At 38.0% G+C, this 20,335-nt stretch overlaps 1 protein-coding gene across 2 annotated transcripts in view; it reads left to right on the top strand.

Annotated features, from left to right (window-relative positions):
- The window catches only part of ELMO2 (engulfment and cell motility 2), a 40,520-nt gene extending 23,279 nt beyond the window's left edge, over nt 1-17,241 (top strand). The window contains exons 4-22 of one of the 2 annotated variants that reach the window (XM_072403776.1): nt 585-657; nt 775-825; nt 1,190-1,371; nt 1,532-1,631; nt 1,897-2,048; nt 3,679-3,757; nt 3,928-3,963; nt 4,158-4,208; nt 5,171-5,293; nt 5,800-5,934; nt 9,046-9,150; nt 10,628-10,736; nt 10,831-10,967; nt 11,911-12,074; nt 12,347-12,459; nt 12,575-12,682; nt 13,509-13,591; nt 14,356-14,433; nt 16,296-17,241. In XM_072403776.1, the coding sequence (XP_072259877.1) occupies nt 585-657; nt 775-825; nt 1,190-1,371; nt 1,532-1,631; nt 1,897-2,048; nt 3,679-3,757; nt 3,928-3,963; nt 4,158-4,208; nt 5,171-5,293; nt 5,800-5,934; nt 9,046-9,150; nt 10,628-10,736; nt 10,831-10,967; nt 11,911-12,074; nt 12,347-12,459; nt 12,575-12,682; nt 13,509-13,591; nt 14,356-14,433; nt 16,296-16,496 (2,080 nt within the window). In that variant the 3' untranslated portion in view covers nt 16,497-17,241. The remainder of the gene's footprint in view (nt 1-584; nt 658-774; nt 826-1,189; nt 1,372-1,531; nt 1,632-1,896; nt 2,049-3,678; nt 3,758-3,927; nt 3,964-4,157; nt 4,209-5,170; nt 5,294-5,799; nt 5,935-9,045; nt 9,151-10,627; nt 10,737-10,830; nt 10,968-11,910; nt 12,075-12,346; nt 12,460-12,574; nt 12,683-13,508; nt 13,592-14,355; nt 14,434-16,295) is intronic. The other variant, XM_072403777.1, reaches the window with a different exon arrangement.
- The last annotated feature ends 3,094 nt before the right edge of the window (nt 17,242-20,335 follow it).

Here is a 20,335-nt window from a genome sequence, read left to right on the forward strand (position 1 = left end):
CCTAGGGGTCCTCTGGAGTTTACTGGGGGTTCATTTAACCATGAGCAGTTTGTGACTCTCAGGTCAGTTTGACACCAATGATCTTTTTGGCTATTTATAATGGTGACATTCTTCCCAATGGCCAGCAATGTAAGAGGAATTTTTCCCACTGACCACCACACCCACATGTGTGGGTAGATCAGGATGAGGATAACAGCAATAGGGAGTGCACCACCAGGTCAACAGGGAACTCTATTAGATTTCTGTCCTTGCTAGTTAAAGTGTATCTAAACCCAAAACCACAAATGTAATATATTGCAGCTTACCAGTCCTTACATGTGACATCTGCATCGGTTTCCTTTTTCTAAGTTTATTTTCATTTATTTTCACCTGGTAATTCTACTAGTAACACACTTCTTGTCTTAAGGTGTCACCCGAAGCTGCTGTCCCGAATTGGATGACAAATACTTCCACCATGCACTGCTTTGGGGACAGCTGGAGGGGAACGCTTATGAGATTGCTTGATTTTTTTAGTTCAATGCACAGGAACATTTTACTTCTCGGACAGTATGGATAAATGTTCCTTGTTTTCCCCATTGCCTCAGGTGGTCTCTACCCAACTCTGAATATTATGCATTCCGTTATGCAGACGGCCCCCAGCTATACATAACTGAGCAGGTAAGCAATCCAATCACTCAGCACCTATTATTAAATTAGACCAATGGGTTGCACATTGATAATTTTTTGTTGCTCATTATTAAGCAAGTAACTTTTTTTTGTTTTTTTTATTTCCAGACTCGTGGTGACATAAAGAATGGAACCATTTTACGCTTGGCTGTTTCCCCTGTAAGTAGTACATTGCCTTTGTGCCGGTTACCGCATGTTGGGGTTTTTATGAACAATGATCTGTACTTACCATAGAATTACATGGACAGGAGGAAGATTTTTTCTTTTTAATTTGCCTGCCGTAACCTGGAGAAAACTATCATATGATATTATAATATTATCATTCTCATAAGACACATGGAAGATCCAATACTGTATGTTTTATCTTTAATAACTCTTACTGTACCTTTTAATTTTGAAAAACAAAGACTTTGATCTAATCACTTCTCGCTCATACATCTGTTTATCGTAATATTTTAATATTTTCTGTAATCTTCTCTTAGCTTTGCCTTTGTGATTTAATACAGTTTCCCTTTTTTGTCAGTCCCGTGCGGCACGACAGCTTCTGGAAAGGATTCAGTGTTCCAGTATGGACTCCAGGCTGGAGGCGATGAAGGAACTGGCTAAGCTATCTGCAGACACTACTTTTGCAACTGAATTCATCAATATGGATGGAGTGACTATCCTTACCCGACTGGTTGAAGGTGGCACAAAGCTCCTGTCACAGTCAGTACCACAAACAAGTCTGTTTATTTTCAACCAGTGTTAGTACTTGACTATGTATTTTTAACCGCTTTCTGTACAGCAGGGTTTGAAAAAGATATAATGTTGCATGTCTCCTATCTTTATTTCACTTTAGATGATCACTATTCTTATTTGCCTGCAGTTACAGCGAGATGCTGGCCTTCACACTGACAGCCTTCTTGGAGTTAATGGATCATGGTATTGTTTCCTGGGACATGGTATCACTGACCTTCATAAAGCAGGTCAGTGGTTTTTATTGCTGTACAACTCTTTTTAAAAAGACATATAAAATGCAGTACATGTTATACTACTACTTTTTTTTAACAATAGTTAATAGTTAAATAGATATTTTCCTAATTCCGTAACACTCAAGGCATTGTATGCTGAACTAGTATATTGACATATCAGGCGCCAATAAAAGGTACTCTTTAAAAATTGTCAGAATTGCTGAAGATATTGGATTCCAAGTATATTCACAAATTGTATTTACTCTTCTGTTTCCCACAGATTGCTGGATATGTGTCTCAGTCATCAGTGGATGTTTCAATTCTCCAGAGGTCCTTGGCTATCTTAGAAAGTATGGTGCTAAACAGCCAGGCTCTGTACCATAAAATAGCTGAGGAAATCACAGTGGGCCAACTAATTTGTCATCTCCAAGTGTAAGTCTCCAGTCTTCACCTATATTAAAGGGAATGTATTTTTTTTTACAGTTTTCAATATACATTTTTTAGGAAAAATAATTGTAAAATATTTTTAGTCAGCATTTATATTGTACAGTATATACATATTTTTGATCTGTATTTAGCAATGTCCTATATCCATTCACATTTTAGGAACCTTTCCACACAAATTTTAGTTTCTGTTTACCTGCTGTTGGAAAAGCCATTTGGTTTAACGAGTTCTGTCTGAAATTAGCACAAACGTGTGCATGAGTGTGAAGCGAGACTTCTCATTTTAGATTTAATTAAGAAACTGTGTGCCTGAAAAGAGGTTTCTGCTTTGTTTTTTGTTTATATCTGAATAGAATTGGTAAAGATCAGAATCTCTGTTGGGTTTCTGATTATCACAGTACAACACCAGGATAGCAGTAAAGACTTTACACAGGTTTTGTTTTTCTGCACTGTATCCTAAAAAAAACGTTTTATCCACACGTTTCGGGATAAGGCTGTAACCTTCCATCTCATGCTTCAATATCTGGAGTTCACAGTGGACTGAGTGGCACTTGTCAGTACTTACAAGCCATAAATACAAAACTGGTCTGGCTGTTTTCAGCATGGGAATTTTGGTACGAGGTATTTTAATGTAATAATTACATAGGGCTCTTTTTATAACAGAAGGAATCAGACATTCTCTCAAACATTCCCTGGTGGAGAATCAATTATGTGGGGATATACAAATCTCTTCTTACTGGTATTACTGGTAATTTATATCATCAATGAACAATTTCACTTTTCTTAGCAAGATTTTCTTAGCCAGATCACTGATACAATTATACACCTGTCAAGAGTTCTTAGAAATTCTACAGTCTGGCCTTTAGATAGGGTTTAGGCAAAAAATAAACTGTTTTTTTTAACCCTTAACCTCAGCCTAACCTAGCCTATGTCTGTTGTAGCAAAGAATGCTTAATTTTCTGCTGTCCAGTTAGTGATTTTAGTGATGATATTTCCATCAATCAAAAAATCTGTGCTATACTATCCTGTAGATAAAACCTTTGGTGCCAAAATGGAGAATGTCCAAAACCTTCATTACTGGGTTTGAAGTAAACAAATAACTCTAGTTGGTCACAAGAAACATTTTGGTTGTCTTTCCCTATCCCACATTCCCTGTATAGTAGGGGTCTACTTGTTTAGTCTTGGGGTTGCCTTCTACTTAGCTACCCTGACTGGTGGTGCTTTAACCTGATCCATCACAGCCCTAAAAATAGGTGGGACCTTGATGTCCTAACATAAAATACAGAATTGTTTGTACTTCATTGTATTGAAGTAGTGACCAGTCCCCCAGAACTGGTATTGAAAAGTTTGCAGCAGTGAGTGGAAAAGGAAACATTCCTCTGCTTTCCACCCCTAAAGTTCTTTTTTTTTTTATGGGGGATCCTGCTTTTATTTTAAGGTATATGGACTGTTGTAAGTATTTAGCTCTTTTAGCAGATAAGTTATGTTTATATAGATGATAACTAAACCATAGAAACCAATAAGAAATCAACTTTCTGTTGCACAAAAAGAAAATAAAACAAATCTTTATGCGCATTTGCTTACTAAACTTTTCACAATCTTCTTCATTGTCTCTCAGCTGTAATCAAGAAATCCAAACCTACGCCATTGCTCTCATCAATGCACTGTTTCTGAAAGCTCCAGAGGACAAGCGCCAGGTGTGTACCCTATGTCTAAGCCACTTTGCATTATGCTACAGTGTGTAACGTTGTGTCCTTGTGTGTGTTTGTGTAAGTGTGTTTTTGTGCAACTAACCCCTATGTCCTGCTGGTTTCTGTCTGCTATTAACTCCCATCTTTGCTTCTGTTTGTGTGCGTTGTGCACTCAGGAGAAGCCTCAGAATATCTTGGATCTTCCCGTTAGTGTGAGTACCATGGGAGGGCCTAGTTTGGGAGTTTATGTTGTCCTCTTGTTTCTCACACTTGAACTCCTCCTCTTGATGTAGTGATGCTCTTCTTCAGTTGTTCCTAGTTTTCCTCCTCTTCTTGATTTTTATACTTTTTTTTTTTATCCTCCTTGTGTGACTTACACTTAATTGTACTCCTCTTTCTGATACAGGAGATGGCAAATATATTTGTCCAGAAGCACCTCCGATCTATCATACTGAATGTAAGTAAAAGAAAAGTAACATCTGGGCCTCAATTATTTTTTTACTGGACAATGTCTGCAATTTTAACAAATTTCTTGAACATTCTTTTTCTCATTATTCAACATTGAAGTTGCCTACAGACACTAAATGGTATCCAAATATGATCATATGATCCGGTCACTCAGTAGCCATTATTGTGAACTAATGTCTGAGCCTTTAAAATGGAGAGGGACAGAAATAAATATTTGGTCTATTGCTGGGAAAAATTACCTGGGAAATCTATCCATACTCATTTCTTCTTCCTTTAATGATTTAAAAATAATAGGGAAGTGTGATGTCATCACATGGATAACAGGCCCTAACAGGCCCTAACAGGGAAGCATATTATTTCACTGAAAAAAGCACTGGAGGAGGAACCATGTAAACATAAAAATGTGGAGGTAGTGGATGCAGTACATAGTGAGTCCACTAATAAAAGCTTTAGCTTATTTTGGAACTGTGAGTCATAAGATTTATTCTAGCCAGCTGCAGCTGTTTTCTGTTTGCATATTGTATGAAAATGATAATGGTTTAGGTTGAGGTAGATTTACAGACATGACTGTTATTGCACTAATATTTTTCTTTTCAGTCTTTTATTTTTATTGTCTGTATTTCAGCACCATATGACATCAATATAAGTTATAGATCACTTTACCCTAACCTCACATTTTACTGTGACCATTTTAGGTACATAAGACCAATAGAAAGATGTGAGAGGGGCAGGCAGGCTCATAACACCACATCAGAGGAACAACATCATAAATTTAAATATAGTCCATTTCTGTTCTATATGGACTATATGTTTTGATTTTCTGCGCTTGAATTTATCATATTGTATATTAATGTGAATAATAGCTTCTTTTTTATATGTCATTGCCTCACTTGCCTACTAATGTACAGTTTATCCTTAACATCTTATAATGCTGCTGTCATATTTCTCCAGCATATAATCCGAGGAAATCGACCCATTAAAACAGAGATGGCACATCAGTTGTATGTGCTCCAAGTGTTGACCTTTAACCTCCTAGAGGAGCGGATGATGACCAAAATGGACCCCAATGACCAGGTAACCTACAAATTCATTTACTCACTATTAAACTAGTGTGACTGGAAACTGGATGCAGACATGGAGGAGTCTGAATATACCAGGTATTTAGACTTTAGGTGTCTGAAGGATCTGATTGGTTTCTTCGGATAACAAGAAGATCTAATTAGATTTGGTATGTGCCAGGTTTCAAAAAAACATTGTTTATGAACATGCAGAATGAAAAAACTTGCTCAGCATTTGATGATGTTATTTGACTCTTAAGTCTAAGTTCTGCTTAATCCCTTGCCAGTAGATCTGGCTGCTAAGAGTAAATAGAGAAAGCTCTATGTAAGTTGCAAGACCCAATTAATTTTACTGCAGGTAAATGGAAGTGTGTGAGCAAGACCCATACCAAATAATTAGATCTTACTTTGCAGAATAATGCATTATCATTGGTTAAATATGCATTGCTGTCCTTATTTTTTTATTTTTTTTTTTAAATAAGCCACGAAATGTTGTAACTATTGCCTTTTCTTTTTCCACAGGCCCAGAGAGACATCATATTTGAATTAAGAAGAATTGCGTTTGATGCAGAGACTGATGGCAGTGGAGTGTCGGGCACTGGAACAGAAAAACGCAAGGCCATGTACAGCAAAGACTATAAGATGCTGGGCTTCACTGTGAGTTTGTTGTCTATATATGCACATAGCTTTCAGCATGCAACTTTACAATGCAGCTATCACTGTAGTCATTTAAAGACCGCTTGATATAGACAGATACCAGATAGTTTTCCGAGGGTTCAAGTACATTAAAAAACATTCACTATAATCTTATGAATACATCAAAGTACCTTTTAATTGACTTTTAATATCCAGCTTTAAAAAAGAAATACCTGAGGAGCTTACTGTGACAGTCCTTATACAGGCACTGGTTCTTTCAGTGTAAGGGTGCCATATTACTTAAAAAAACTCTATAGGGTCTATTTATAAAGCAGTAATTCTGACATTTACTGAAACATTTCCTGGTGATGAATCGATTATTGCAAATGAAATGCATAGACCTGGAAGATTCTTCGCCAGGCAATGTTTCAGTGAATGTCAGATTCACTGCTTTAATAAAAGACCCCTGTGAGTTTACAGAGCTTACTAGCTTTTTATGACACAAGGAACACCTGGTGGGTGGAAGGGCACCCTGAAAATGGTCCAAATGTTAAGCCCAGATGTTAATGGTGCAATAAAAGAATCTCACCAGATTCCCATTTGAATAAACAAAATAGCCAATATATTTCATGGACTCTGGCACATCGTCTTATTCAGGGCTTGGAAACTATGAAATAAATAGATTTTAAGATTTAAATAAGTGCTGAGTTTGGAAGCAGAAAGTGCAGCTTTGTTTTGGACAGCATAAGCTATGACAAAATACATGATTGTAGGTGTCTCTGTATATCTCTTTGACATTTGAATGCTCTGTCCGTGTCTCCCAATCGTGCCCTTGAGTTGAGTTGTCACCCTTTGAGTTATCACCCATTTACATTGATACCCAATGGGGAATACAAGTGTGTATTTCGTTACGGGCTTGGTCGAATGTCTCCATCAGGAAACCAACTCTGCAATGCCATGCAGCCATTACTTGAGTGCATGTAGTTGGGAGGTGGCTGGAAATAAAAAAAGAGATAAGCAGGCTTGAGATGCAACAAAAGATCAAAAAAAGTATTTTATTGAAAAAAAGTTTTTGTTTAGTTTATCCAGTGCATTAGCAAAGTAAGGGGCTAAGTTATAGGTGTAATATCTGGTAGTGTTCTGTGAAGAACATATGCAGATTACCCTCCTCAGTTAGTGAAATAGCTCTGACTAATACCATATTTATAATGGAAGACCTTTGATTGGATCCCCTGTAGGAGTGACTTCATGAGAGTATACATCACTGATTCTGGTATATATATCTGTTGGTATTGCTACACACAAGTAATGACCTTTTTTCTGTTTTCTATAACAGTAGAAATGTTCTATGATTCGCCTTTTATTTGGCAGGTTTATAAAATCAACTTTTTAATTATAAGTTTGTGTGTTTCATATAATGTTCCAGTTGTGTGTCCGCATTTTACCCCTCAGTGTCTTGTTACTGAGAAATGTTAACATTTTTGCCTTTCTTAGACTATTACCATGGTAACTGTGTGAATAATAGTATGCAGACATTGTAGGTGTTTGCCCGTTTAGTTCTAGGTTCAATTCAGGAAAAGTCCTGAAAAATTGTGCTGATATTTTGTCCTGTATTACTAGACCAGAAAGCTAAAGCACTTTTATCAAGTCTTAGTTCACAGCCATGGAGTGAAGTTGGAGCAGTAAAACTAAAGCTGTAGATTTTTGTGGCCTGGGGCAAATATTCATGATCATCTTGGACAAAAATCTAACATCTCTGCACAGAGGTCCCCTGACATTTAGTCATCCATACTGCCAGAGTGACAAGGTTAATAGCTTTGTCCTCTTCCCCTCTCCAAAGAATCTTTCAATCTCATAGGAAACGGTCACTTGAAATGAAAACTTACACATATATACATAGGGCCTGATTTATTAAAGCTCTCCAAGGCTAGAGAGGATACACGTTTATCAGTGAAGCTGGGTGATCCAGCACATCTGGATTGGATTTCTTTAAAGTCATTTGCTATTTGCTAAACCAGATCTATTCCAGGTTTGCTGGATAACCCAGCTCCACTGATGAAAATGTATCCTCTCCAGCCTTGGAGAGCTTTAAAAAAAAAAAAAAAAAAAAAAAAAAAGGCCCATAGTCTCCTTATACAGGTCTCTATCTTATGGTAAATAATTTTATGTGAAAGGGTTACCTAAAGTGAAGTGGATAAATAGTTCTTTGGATTCCATACTAAACATTTGACAAATGCTGCTCCCTGTTTAAAAAGCTTGGTTCCTTTCTCACTCTCACAAAAAGGAACCAAACTGTGGAAGCTGTGCCCAAAAGAAGGCGGACAAAGGGAAGAGTATTAGTCACCAGTGATGCCTGTGGTCTTCTTTTAGATTATCATGTTTTCTACCCTTTATTCTGCACTTCGTTTGAGAGTGGCCATCTTGGGATGGAATGGGTTTTGCTTCTTAACAAGAACAGTGAGCAGCACAATAGTAACCTAACCAGATCTCACTGCAAATGTTGTCAGAGGAAGCAGTGCCCTGTTTCACACTACAGATATTCATCTGTAAAACAATATATACACCATGTTCTGTGTAAGCAGTGAGAGATAAACTAGTAATAGGTTTGATAGAGCACCCGTTCCCCAAAAAAATGGATTCAGAGAATATTGTTCCCCACAGATCAGCCCGATTTTTCTGCAACTTTTGGCTAAATAAATTGATTGGATTATTATAACCTAGGTTTTAGAATACCCTGTAAAGATGTCTAATGGACTTCAGATGATTGTTGCTAGAAAATATCTTTCATGATCATTGCCAGTGACAGTTGAACAAGTGCTGTAATTACAGCACTGTTCTGTTCTATGGAGAGTGGAGAATGGAGGATGAGCAAGTGGCACCCCACCATGCTCCCTTCAATAGGAGTGAACAGCAATCCTTTGTCTTATTATAAGCCTACAAATGTAGGAAAAACAAACTTCATGCAGGTGGTGATGATGGAAACACAACAACCAAAGGTTGTAAATCTACAGTCCTAAAACAAATCCATAATGCAGCATATTAGGAAGATACTTTTTATATCCCCCACCCCATGTTTTGCAGTGTTGATAGTACTGGACAGCTGAGTTATGACATAAAATGTTATTCTTTCAGAATCATGTGAACCCAGCTCTGGATTTCATTCAGACACCCCCAGGTATGCTGGCTCTTGACAATATGCTGTACTTGGCAAAGTTCCATCAGGACACCTACGTACGGGTGAGTCTGTTTTCATAGATCAACTCTGCCTTCTCAATAAATTACTTTTTCTCCTGTAATGCTTCCAGGGCATTTTTTTTTTTTTTTTTAAGTAAACCTGTTATATTGGTGTGCTTACTTAAAGGAGGACTTTGGAATAATCAAATAAATACAAATATTATGCAGCAACACTAGTTAAGTTACATTGTGGATTTTGTTGGTATTTAATATTACATACAGTGCCAACTCCTGCTTTCCTCACATGCTGTTTTTGGATGACAATGTTCTCCCTTCTGCCCAAGTAGTCAGATATTACTATTTGAACCTTGTGAGTCTCCTAAATCACGATGGGCATAATGATGTCATGTAGCAACATCAACAAATACACAAATTTTGTAATATGAGAGAATGCATCCCCTGCATCACTTTAGACATGTCTAAAGGGTGGTATTGATGTACAATGTCTAACTATACTTGGCTGAAGAAGAGAAAGTGATGCTTTTAAATTTATTGAGGTTCTGGATAGCAAGGAAATTGCTCCTCCCACCACATTTTTTACACTTAGAAAGAAAGAGCAGATTGAAAGTTTAAAAATTGTTTAAATAAAAATCATGAAGGTAAGCAAGGTTTAAGCTACCTTATTAAACTAAGGTTGTTGCATATTGAAACATTTGAGTCTGCTTCCCCAGTCTGCTTATTACCACTATCCTATTAACAGCCTTAATTACATAGTTTAGTTTCATTTGCAGCCATTTAAGTATTTCACAATATGCACACTGCTCTCATATAAATATTACATCTTTAGCCAAGGACGTTTAGGGTGTCCCTGTCACCTAGCTCAATATGTGTGTGCACACTACAGAAGTCTGAAAGGCGAGGCTGTGCAAGGCTGTGTTGTTTTCCATGTATAGAATTTGCTTTCCTAAATGTATGCATCTTACACCTTTGTGCCTGCAAGTCATGAGATGCCACATGCCCTAACATTGTAATGAGTTCTGCCAAGTAATATCCTATGTAACTTTCAATGACTAATATACTATCTTTAAACCACATTTCCCAAAGTCCATGACTTTTTTTTTTTAACAACCGACAAATCAAAAGTACACTTGTATGGTATGTCTTATTTGCACTGTTTTCTTTTTTACTGATTTGTTTTTATTGTCTTGCCTTAAAAAAGATGTTTAAAAAAAAAAAAATCAAAAGTACAGCCAATTCTCACCTTTTCTTTACATCCAACTATCAGATACAACTCCAACACTGACCTTCTTTCCAACAGTTTCCAGCACATGTGACCCACACTGCCTAACTATAAAACATACTACACAAGTTTTATATCAATAATATATCTGCAATATATAATTCTGACACATTCTACTTTTCAAAAATGTATTTCCACTGGCATGTACTTTACATTTAAATTTGATTGCTTTTCTCTTGTTTACCTCTGTTCACTGTGTAAGTCATATCACTTAATTTCTGTTACTTTGGTGTGCTGTAGATTGTGTTGGAGAACAGCAGTAGAGAAGATAAGCATGAATGTCCATTTGGACGCAGCGCCATTGAACTGACGAAGATGTTATGTGAAATACTTCAGGTTGGAGAATTACGTAAGTACATTGATAATCACTAATAACAATTTTCATTTAGAACCATGCCCAGTCCTCTTTTAGCATATTGGAAATCATTATTTCTGTTGTGTAGCTAATGAAGGTCGTAACGATTACCACCCTATGTTCTTTACTCATGAGAGGGCATTTGAAGAATTCTTTTGTATCTGCATCCAGTTGGTTAACAAGACCTGGAAGGAGATGAGAGCTACTGCTGAGGACTTCAACAAGGTATGGAACTGTATGAAGCACCAATCACCTATTATCAATGTTTTAGTTAGATACTATTATGATTATTAAACAGGATTTATATAGTGCCAACATGTTATGCAGCACTGTATGTTAAATAGAACACAGACCCTGACACAGGAGGGGGAGAGGAGGCTGCCAAAAGAGCTTACAATCTAGGAGGTGGGGGAGATTTTTTTCACCTGACCATTGTCTTATATTTCTGGAAGCTCTTTTGACAATATCCCTGCTTTTCAGTTTCACTGTGAGAGGTTTCCACTCTCCCTGATTAACTTCTGGAATAGAAGGGAGCATGAGGAACTTACAGATACAAATAACAGTCACACCCAAAAAAGAGTTGAAATGAACGGAATATCTTGTGGAGTATTAAAGACATGTAAGAGGCCTAAGGCTTATTCTAGACTGACATTTTTAAAGCTCTTAAATTCCCCATGAAATTGAAGCTTCTGTTTCATTTGTTTTAAGACCGCACTATAAGGTCACATAGGGTATTTAAGAAATGTTAAATATCGTTAAAGCCTTGAACAAACACTAGATGTTTTTGCTTCTAATGTTAGTACAGTAATACCGTGAATTTGTGTAGTGATCTGGCATGCTGAAATGCAAAATGACAGACCACTAAGTGCTAGAATTTACAATATGGAGGACATGGCAGGGTATCTGCTGTTCATCCCCCTACATGTCATCCATTATTATCCAGTTAGAGTTTACATCTATTTTTCTTTCGAAGTGATTAAATATTAGGATAACGCATAACATGGCCGTATGTTCTATACTTGTATGTTTAGTTTGGTGGGATCTTAACTCTTGTTTTGTGCACCCCTTTTTATCTATAATTTTGTTATGGCATTACATTTGTGGTAGCTTCCTTCATTGAACTTTATTGCCTTTTATTTCAGACTATACCTGTGCTCTTGTGTTTCAGGTGATGCAGGTGGTGAGAGAGCAGATTACCCGTGCTCTGCCCTCCAGACCGAATTCTCTGGAGCAGCTAAAGAATAAACTGCGCAGTCTGAGCTACACAGAAATCTTGAGGCTTCGGCAGTCTGAAAGAATGAGTCAGGATGACTTCCAGTCCCCGCCTATTGTGTATGTAACCTAAAGTTTCAATACTCCTACAGCCCTGGACAGATTAGTTCATAAAACTAAGAAAGAAAAACAATAAAAATGTCTTTAGAATTATTTATTAAGGACAGAAATTTGGGAATTGTCTTTGTTGACTATATTTTAAAAAGTGTAGACTTTAGGACCAGTGTTCTGTTTCTAACTTCAGAGAGCCAGGAATGGCAGCTGTCAGATGCCCATTTTGCAACTTTACATTTTCTTGATAAACCTTTGATTTTTGATGGCTTTTTTTAAAGTGAACTGCGTGAGAAGATTCAACCTGAGATTTTGGAATTAATAAAACAGCAGCGATTGAACCGCCTGTGTGACGGAAGCAGCTTCCGTAAAATTGGCAATCGCAGAAGGCAAGGTAACAACTTTGGATTTTAGGGGCATGGTGTGACTATGATTTCAGTTCCTAGGTAAGGCACTGAGCTCCAGTGCTGCCGCCTCTGAATACTTGGGTATGGCTTTGTGTTTTCCAGAGAGATTTTGGTTCTGCCGCCTGGCCCTTAACCACAAGGTTTTGCACTATGGAGACTTGGAGGAAAATGCACAAGGAGAAGTGCCATATGAGTCACTGCAAGAAAAGAGTAAGAATTTGTAGAGAATTTTACTTTTTTGTTCTTTTTTTTTTTTGCATACAGTGAAAATAAATTTATAGTAATCCATATTAACCAACATCCTCCAGAAGCCATTATTTGAAAAGTTGTTAATTTTTATAAAATCTGTCCTTTACATGTTTGCTCTAACCCTTTTTTTAATGGTAGCTACGTAGAAAAATATTGTCCTTCAGCACTGCTCCTGAGTTTTTCATCGAATGGTTTGGGAAGTTTTGGCTGTGTCTTATTTATTCACTGTTCAGTCTTGTCACTCCCTAAACAACCCACAGCCATTTCTGAGTAATATGGGCCAGCCAAAGAAGTAAATGGTCCAAGTAGCGCACATCTGCAGGTGCTGACTGGGATTGGGGCTTTTGTCTAAAAAATACTATACAGTAAGGCCGATGGTATCTATTTTATGTGGATGCAACTTGGGGGTAACATTTAAAAGGAGAACTTTACTAAAAATATTAAAAAATATCTCCTGGCCCACATAGATTAGATATGGTGGGCTGTACTTTGAGACAATCAAGGTTCCACTTCTTTAGACACTACAGTTAAAGGCAGAACCTGCTGAAAGGTGCGAGAGCACCGGAGTGAGCTCATTAGTGAAATACATCTCCTATCCCCTGGTTTGGCTGGTGTGCAAATAAGACTAGGACCTGACTGTGCTGTTTGGCACATTGTTTAAACAGAAATACAAGGTAACCCCATTTACATTTATATATTTCCATTACATATTTAGCAGATTGAAGTTCCGGTTCAAATAAATCTATACATGACCATGATGCATTTACTTATTCTGTGTTTCTTCTAGTCCCAGTTGCTGATATCAAGGCTGTGCTTACAGGAAAGGACTGTCCACATATGAAGGAGAAGAGTGCACTGAAGCAAAACAAGGTTACTGGATACTCTTTAATAGCCTTTTCACCTTTTACATAACGTTTTATTTGCTTTACTTTCAATTGCCATACATTTCACTGTTTCTTGCCATAGTTTTTAAATTTTTTTATTGCCAAACACACCACCTTTTCTATGTGCCATCTTGCCTGTCCCACGTTTCCAAATGTTGCTGGAGGTAAACAGCTTACAACAAAAGACTAGAATCACACCAAATAAAGTGTCTTTAAATGATGAAAGAATTTGTGCTTCGAGAGAGGTCTAAAAGTCATTCTTACCCCCATATCCAAATAATACTACCTTAAAACCGCTCTATTGGTAAAATACCATTTGAGTTAGGTCAGTTTTGAACTTTTGAGGGTATGAAAATGTTGCCCTCCAGATTCTTCTTCACACTCTCAATGTATTTAAAGGTTTGCTCCTTTCTCTTCTTTCCTTAATATAAGGGAACAAAAATATTTTATTGCCTGCACAGGCATAATTATTCAAAACTCAATTCCACCCAAAATGTTTTGTAATTATATCAGTGAAAAATAGTTAAAATGTTAAGATTTTTATTGTGGATTGAGGAATTCATTTATCTCCTAGTTGGGTGACCACATGGGAGGTCAGGAGAACGTCCCTAACAGGGACAAAAACAACTATTAAAAACTTGTAAAAATGTCAACCCTTTTTAAAATATAAACATCAATTTATAACTCATTGAGTTATCTTTTCACACACCTTTTCATAAACATTTATAACATTGTCTTTTTTTGTTTTAGGAGGTTTTAGAATTGGCTTTTTCCATACTGTATGACCCAGATGAGACTCTAAACTTTATTGCACCAAATAAATATGAGGTAATTATGTATTTTTGCATTTAATGAAGTTTAATCTATTTATAGTTTTCCATTTCTGGTTTCTTCCTCCCTAATGCTGATGAAATTATTTCAATGAAACTTTTCCATTACATGTTTTTTTTTAACTCTTGTCTGTTCTATTATCTGCAGTACTGCAGGATTATAGTCTGTAAGAGGCTGATAGGGGTGCTCTACATCAGGCTCAGAACAGCGATGGGAAAGCGGGCGGGTTCTGGCATCATAACATCACTCTGGGGAGCGTTTCTTCTCCTTTGAGTGACACACGGCAACCTCGCGCATGTGTGGTCCAGAATGTCTATGCATTTATTGGTCCGTGAACTAGAAAAGGTTGGAGACCACTGCTCTACATAACTTCCTAAAAACATCACAGCGCTTTGCCTCAAAACTGCATTCAGTAGCCTTCAGCCCATGTAAGCAGAAGACTAGGTTCCTGGGGAGAATAAAATTCTTTGATTGGTGGAATGCCATTCAAGAGGAGTGGATGTTTCTAGGACAGCTGCATTTACAACCTGTAATGGATTCATTAAAAATCATTTGCTATTAGTTTCCAAAGGTTTTCAATCCTTAACCAGATCAATTTATGGTTTGCTGGAGCACCCAGGTTTTGCCATAATAGTCTACCTCAATAGTCTGGCTCACTGTGTGGAATTACTGTATTATACAGACCTTAAGACGCACCTGACCATAAGACGCACCTGTTTTTTAGAGGAGGAAAATGAGAAAAAAAATATTCTAAACCAAATTGTATTAAGAAATATTTATTAAAATATAGCAGAATATTTTTAAACGAGAGAGAGATTGCACATTGCACATGACATATTGCACTACAAGACTATAGTGACAGGTGAGCTACAACTCACCTGTCATAGGAGAATGACTCACTGCACAATAAACCCAGCACTGTCTGCCTCCCTCCCCACTGTTACACGTAGTCTGCTAGGAAACAGCTGTGTTGGCCTCTGCACTGCCTAATGCTTTTGTGTAAGGTGCCTTGAAGAGGGTTGAACCACACTGGAACCGTCCCCTTCCCTCTCCCACGATCCGGCATCAGTGTTTACGAGGCTGCAGAACTGAGGGGCCATGCTGCAGCCTGCTGCCGCCCCCGCCCCCTACGGCAGTATTTGGACCACAAGACGCACCCTTATTTCCTCCACACTTTTGGGGGGGCAAAATTGCGTCCTATAGTCTGAAAAATACAGTAAGTTTCAGTGGACTGTGTACACCTGTGCAAGACTTTGAATCATGAAAGGCCCTTTCCAATGACAAAAGAATGAAAGGTGCATTAATGAGTGCTATACATACAGCACTGTTCTGCTCAATGGAAAGCTGGGCCCTCTCCCCTTCAGTTGCTTTGCGGTCATATGTGGATCTACCAGGACGGATCCATGAACGATGTCGGGCAAGCGCTGTACACACACGTCAGATTCTCATCTGATACTAGCCCTGAGGCGATAATTGGATGAGAATCATCTGACGTGTGTCCGTAGCCTGAAGGTGAAGCCAGAGTTCAGATTCCTTGTCCAGCGTCTTTCACCATTCCTTGAGCAAATGCTGCTCCAGGTGCTTTACAGGGCTTCTCAAATAACCAGAGTGGGATGATTGCAGTCTTTGGTGAGAAAAAACATCTGCATCTGAAGTGCCTGTACAATATGTCAAGATTGTTTAGACATGTAAGATACAGTCATATACAGAATGTATCTTTAAGATAGAATTATCTCCTAAAACTTCTGAGATTGACTGACTGTGTTGTTTGCATACAGTGCATTCAGTATCTTTTGAACTATTACACTATGCAAATGAGTCACAATAAGTTGTGTAATTCTGTACTTTCTTTGATGTAGTACTGCATCTGGATTGATGGTGTGAATGCTTTGCTGGGGAGGGAGATGAGCAGCGAGCTAACCCGCAGTGACATGGACACTCTTCTCAGCATGGAGATGAAGCTGCGTCTGCTGGACCTGGAAAACATTCCAATCCCAGAGGTGCCTCCTCCAATCCCCAAAGAACCCAGCAGTTACGATTTTGTCTACCACTATGGCTGAATCGAAAATCTACATGGAGGACATGCACACCCACTAACCTGGGATAAGACCTCTCATTAATCAGCTGTGTAATGGACCAAGGTCTGCCCTGAAATGGGGAGGGGCTTGTTTAACTCAGATGACCGCCCCCGCAAATCCATTGGCTGTCTTCAGCAGAGCTGCTATGGATGCTTAAATTCAAAGGCAGCAAGGGCTTCTGGGTCACAGTTCTTGCCTGCTAGGCACCCTCTTCCTCTTGGTTCATTTTAAGAGTTTACCTTTTCAGTAGGTACTGCATAGGTACAGACAGAGGCCGCGTGTACTATTATCTATGGCCCTGTAGGTTTTAAACCAGTAAATCAGTTTTTGCCTTAATGTTTAGAATGATTTTCCATTCAGAGCGCTGCACGCCACCATCCACTTGAAGCTTGGGGTGCAGCTCTTTATTCCAACAGTGTGTATGGTGCTCTGTTTGAAAGCACAATCAGTTTTCTCGTTTCTTGTTGCCAGAGAGGTATTTTTGTCTAGATACACAAACTGTAATGTCTCACTATCGTATCTAAAAACAGTTTACATATAAGGTTCGTTAGAGACAAGAAGACTCCTATATACACAGGAATCTCTGTGATACGGTACAAATCTTCCTCCTTGTAAGTGATGATTGGGAGGGGGCATATGAATGTAAAAGAGATGAGGTACATGAGGCTGACATCCAAAATAATATGAAAATTACTAATAAATAACAAGCTGCTGGTGTCTTTCTGTATGTTCTGTGTTGTATTTTGAACCTGTGTTAGGATTTAAAGGTAAGTTAAAGCTGAACTCCAGGTTTACAGACTCCTGTTTCCTGTCATAACTGCTATGGATTAATAATGTGTCCCCCAGCATTTCTACTGGACTAGAATGGAGAATTCTTACTTTTTGAATGAATTTATTACTCAACAGCACTGTTTCATACATAGTCCGGATGTCTTATTTTCTCCAAGATCATCTATTAAGGGTATCACATAAAGTCTTAGTCTTTCAGATAGAGTGGGGAAGGGTTTAACCCTTTGATTTATTTTTTTTTTTTTTTTTATGTTTTTTTTGTGTCATGGGGACATTTTCCTTTTATATGTCTTGAGAAATTTCTCTTTTGGTAGATTTCCTTTCAAGCGTAACTAAAGAAAGGTCCAACACCGCAGATCCCTCAATGGTGTTCGACCTTTCTGCAATCTGATCCCGCACCCTCCTGGAATTCTTCACGCCAGACGCCATCATCTTCATTCTTTTTTTCCGCTCACCTTGCAACTTCACCCGATCTCCCATTGCGCAGTTGTGAGTTCAGGTGACATAGCCTGCTGCAAAGAGAGGGGGGGGGGAAAGCCAATCTCACTTTGCTTGAGATCGGCGTCTCTTTCTCTTAATGGAAAAAAATGCCCCTTCTGAGCATACCCGAGTTGTTTACCCTTTTATGTATTACCCTTATATAGTAAAAAAGTTGAAGTTCAGGTCCGCTTTACCTTCCTTCTTCATCTCTGGTACAGAAAGTAAAAGGAAATTTCCCTATTGGGACATATAGCAGGGACGCCATAACCCTTCCCTATTTTATACAAAGCTAAAACAAAGGTGTTGGCCATGAATACACTTTAATGTGTTTTCAAAATAATTAAGTAGATTGAACTTTTAGTCTGCTCACTATGCAAAACAGAAGGAAAATGGTACTGGTACTTCACAGTTTCATAAAGCTGGTTTATTGTTATGCCTTGACTGCCGAGCTAACAGCAAGATCTCATGGTACAGATACTCAGAGGATGAACCCCTACCCCGTCTTTAATCTACTTTGACACTGCCATCTACAGTGTTCAGGAGAAGACAGCAAATGTAGTGCTGGGGCTAGTCTTTCTTATTAGAAAGCCGGCACACGTCAAACACACTGAGGCATGGAAGAACCCGTTTTTAAAATAATTTTTTAATAAAAAAAAATGTTAAAACAATGTTACATTTTGTAAAGATGGCCACACATGTTACATTCCAGTTTTACAATTTACAGAGTTTAGGCTAAACTTTAAAATTACTTTTTCTCTAAAAGAAGAGGGTGTAAGATTTCTGTTAACATTTTACTACAACATTTTATAATTGATCCCTTGACATATCTAATGGATCTTAGCTTTATGTAATTTTTTTTTAATTCTAAATCTAAAAAAATAATTCTGGGAGAGAAAAGGTGGTGGTCTAATGTATAAAGACCTACCTGTCATTTAGAAAACAAAGGTTTTACAGTGTTTGGCTTTCACATGGCTTTAGGTGGAATGTTTAGATCAGTTGACAACTGGAGAATCTTATTTAGTTGAAACCCTTATAAACTGCACGGACCCAGGCTACAGCCTTTGTGGCTTTGATCTACATACCGTAGAACCAGATGGCCACATTAATGTTTTTTTTTTTTTTTTTTACTTTTTTTGGGACACCCCTACTAAGGCATCATCATTCCCCAATGTTTATTCTACTGTGGACATATGTGCTGAGGTGAAACATGGTTTTTGGCAAACTTCCATTGTGCCCAGCATGGTACCAGGTATGTTGAAGTAAAATAAGCCCCATCGATATGGGGTAGAAAATAAGTTGTTACTTGTATCAGAAAACTGCTGTGCAAGATCTTTCACACCACACCAAAAGCAGGACAGGCGGTGACCTAATACTGTTAGTAATATTTTTGCTACAGAAAAAAAACTGAAGATTTTAAGCACCACAATGTTTGTTGGAGGCAGTAATTGGCTGGTTCCTTGCAACCCTTACTTGAATGGGATTGGCTGTCTTACCTTTGTCTGAATTGTCCAAAGCTGAATCCTATTATCCAAACCTCATTTACCAATAGAAGGGCTGAAGAGGAATCAGGGCAAAGCTTCACCTCCATAGCCAAGGTCAAGATTGGCACATATGTGCCTTTAGCTCTAAATCAATTGATCATTTTAATATTAGGTAATCAATGCTCATTCAATTTTCACCTTATGGTCAGTTTGAGCAACCCAGACCTGTGAATATAGTGCCAACACCAAATTTCAGGTAATAAGTGCGCCGAAAAGTCCTAAAGCCAATTTTCTAAAAAGAATGCACATATTTGACCTATATACTAAGGGTTGGACCAGCAGGACATGCCTTTGCCTCAGCTATAGATATTTATAATTGAAGCCACCATAGTGTGATATCTGACAAGGCAAAGGTGGCTTTTGGAACAATTTCCAGGAACATTGGAGTCTAGTTTATTAACTTCTAGTTCAGTGTTTCTTAAGCTTTTTACAATGGGGGAACCCATGATATAATTTTTAGGTCTTCAGGTAACCCCAGCTATAATTACTACATACACAGCTCACAGTACATTAGTGTGGTGGTCAGTAGAAAGATTGCCCCTTACACTGCTGGCCAGTGGGAAGAATGTTACCCTTACCCAAAAAGATCATTGCTGTCTGTTTACCTGATCTGAGAGGTACATATTGCTCATTTCTCAAGGAACCCCAAGCAACTTCTGGAGGAAACCAAGTTGAGAAACATTGTTCAAGTTTGTTCTTCCCTATTTTTTTTTCTGTTGGATTGTGATAATAGTGGTAATCATTCATTAGCAGCAACAATGGTCTAATGTCCCATGTTTCATAACTAGATAAAATCCTCTCCCTGGTTATATAGACCTCATTAATGTGTATTAATAAATAAGAATCAAACAAATATCAGTAGTTCCAATGGTACCTTGTAAGTACCAAACAGGGAAGGTGTATACACAATGAATTTTCCTTTAGTCAGAATTAAAGTAAATTTGGGGAATCGTCCCTTATAGTCTATTTATGGACATGTTAGAGTACCCGTGGCCTCCTATAGCTAAACCC

This window comes from Pyxicephalus adspersus, chromosome 3 (genome assembly GCF_032062135.1).
Source record: "Pyxicephalus adspersus chromosome 3, UCB_Pads_2.0, whole genome shotgun sequence".
In the NCBI taxonomy this organism is placed as follows: Eukaryota; Metazoa; Chordata; class Amphibia; order Anura; family Pyxicephalidae; genus Pyxicephalus; species Pyxicephalus adspersus.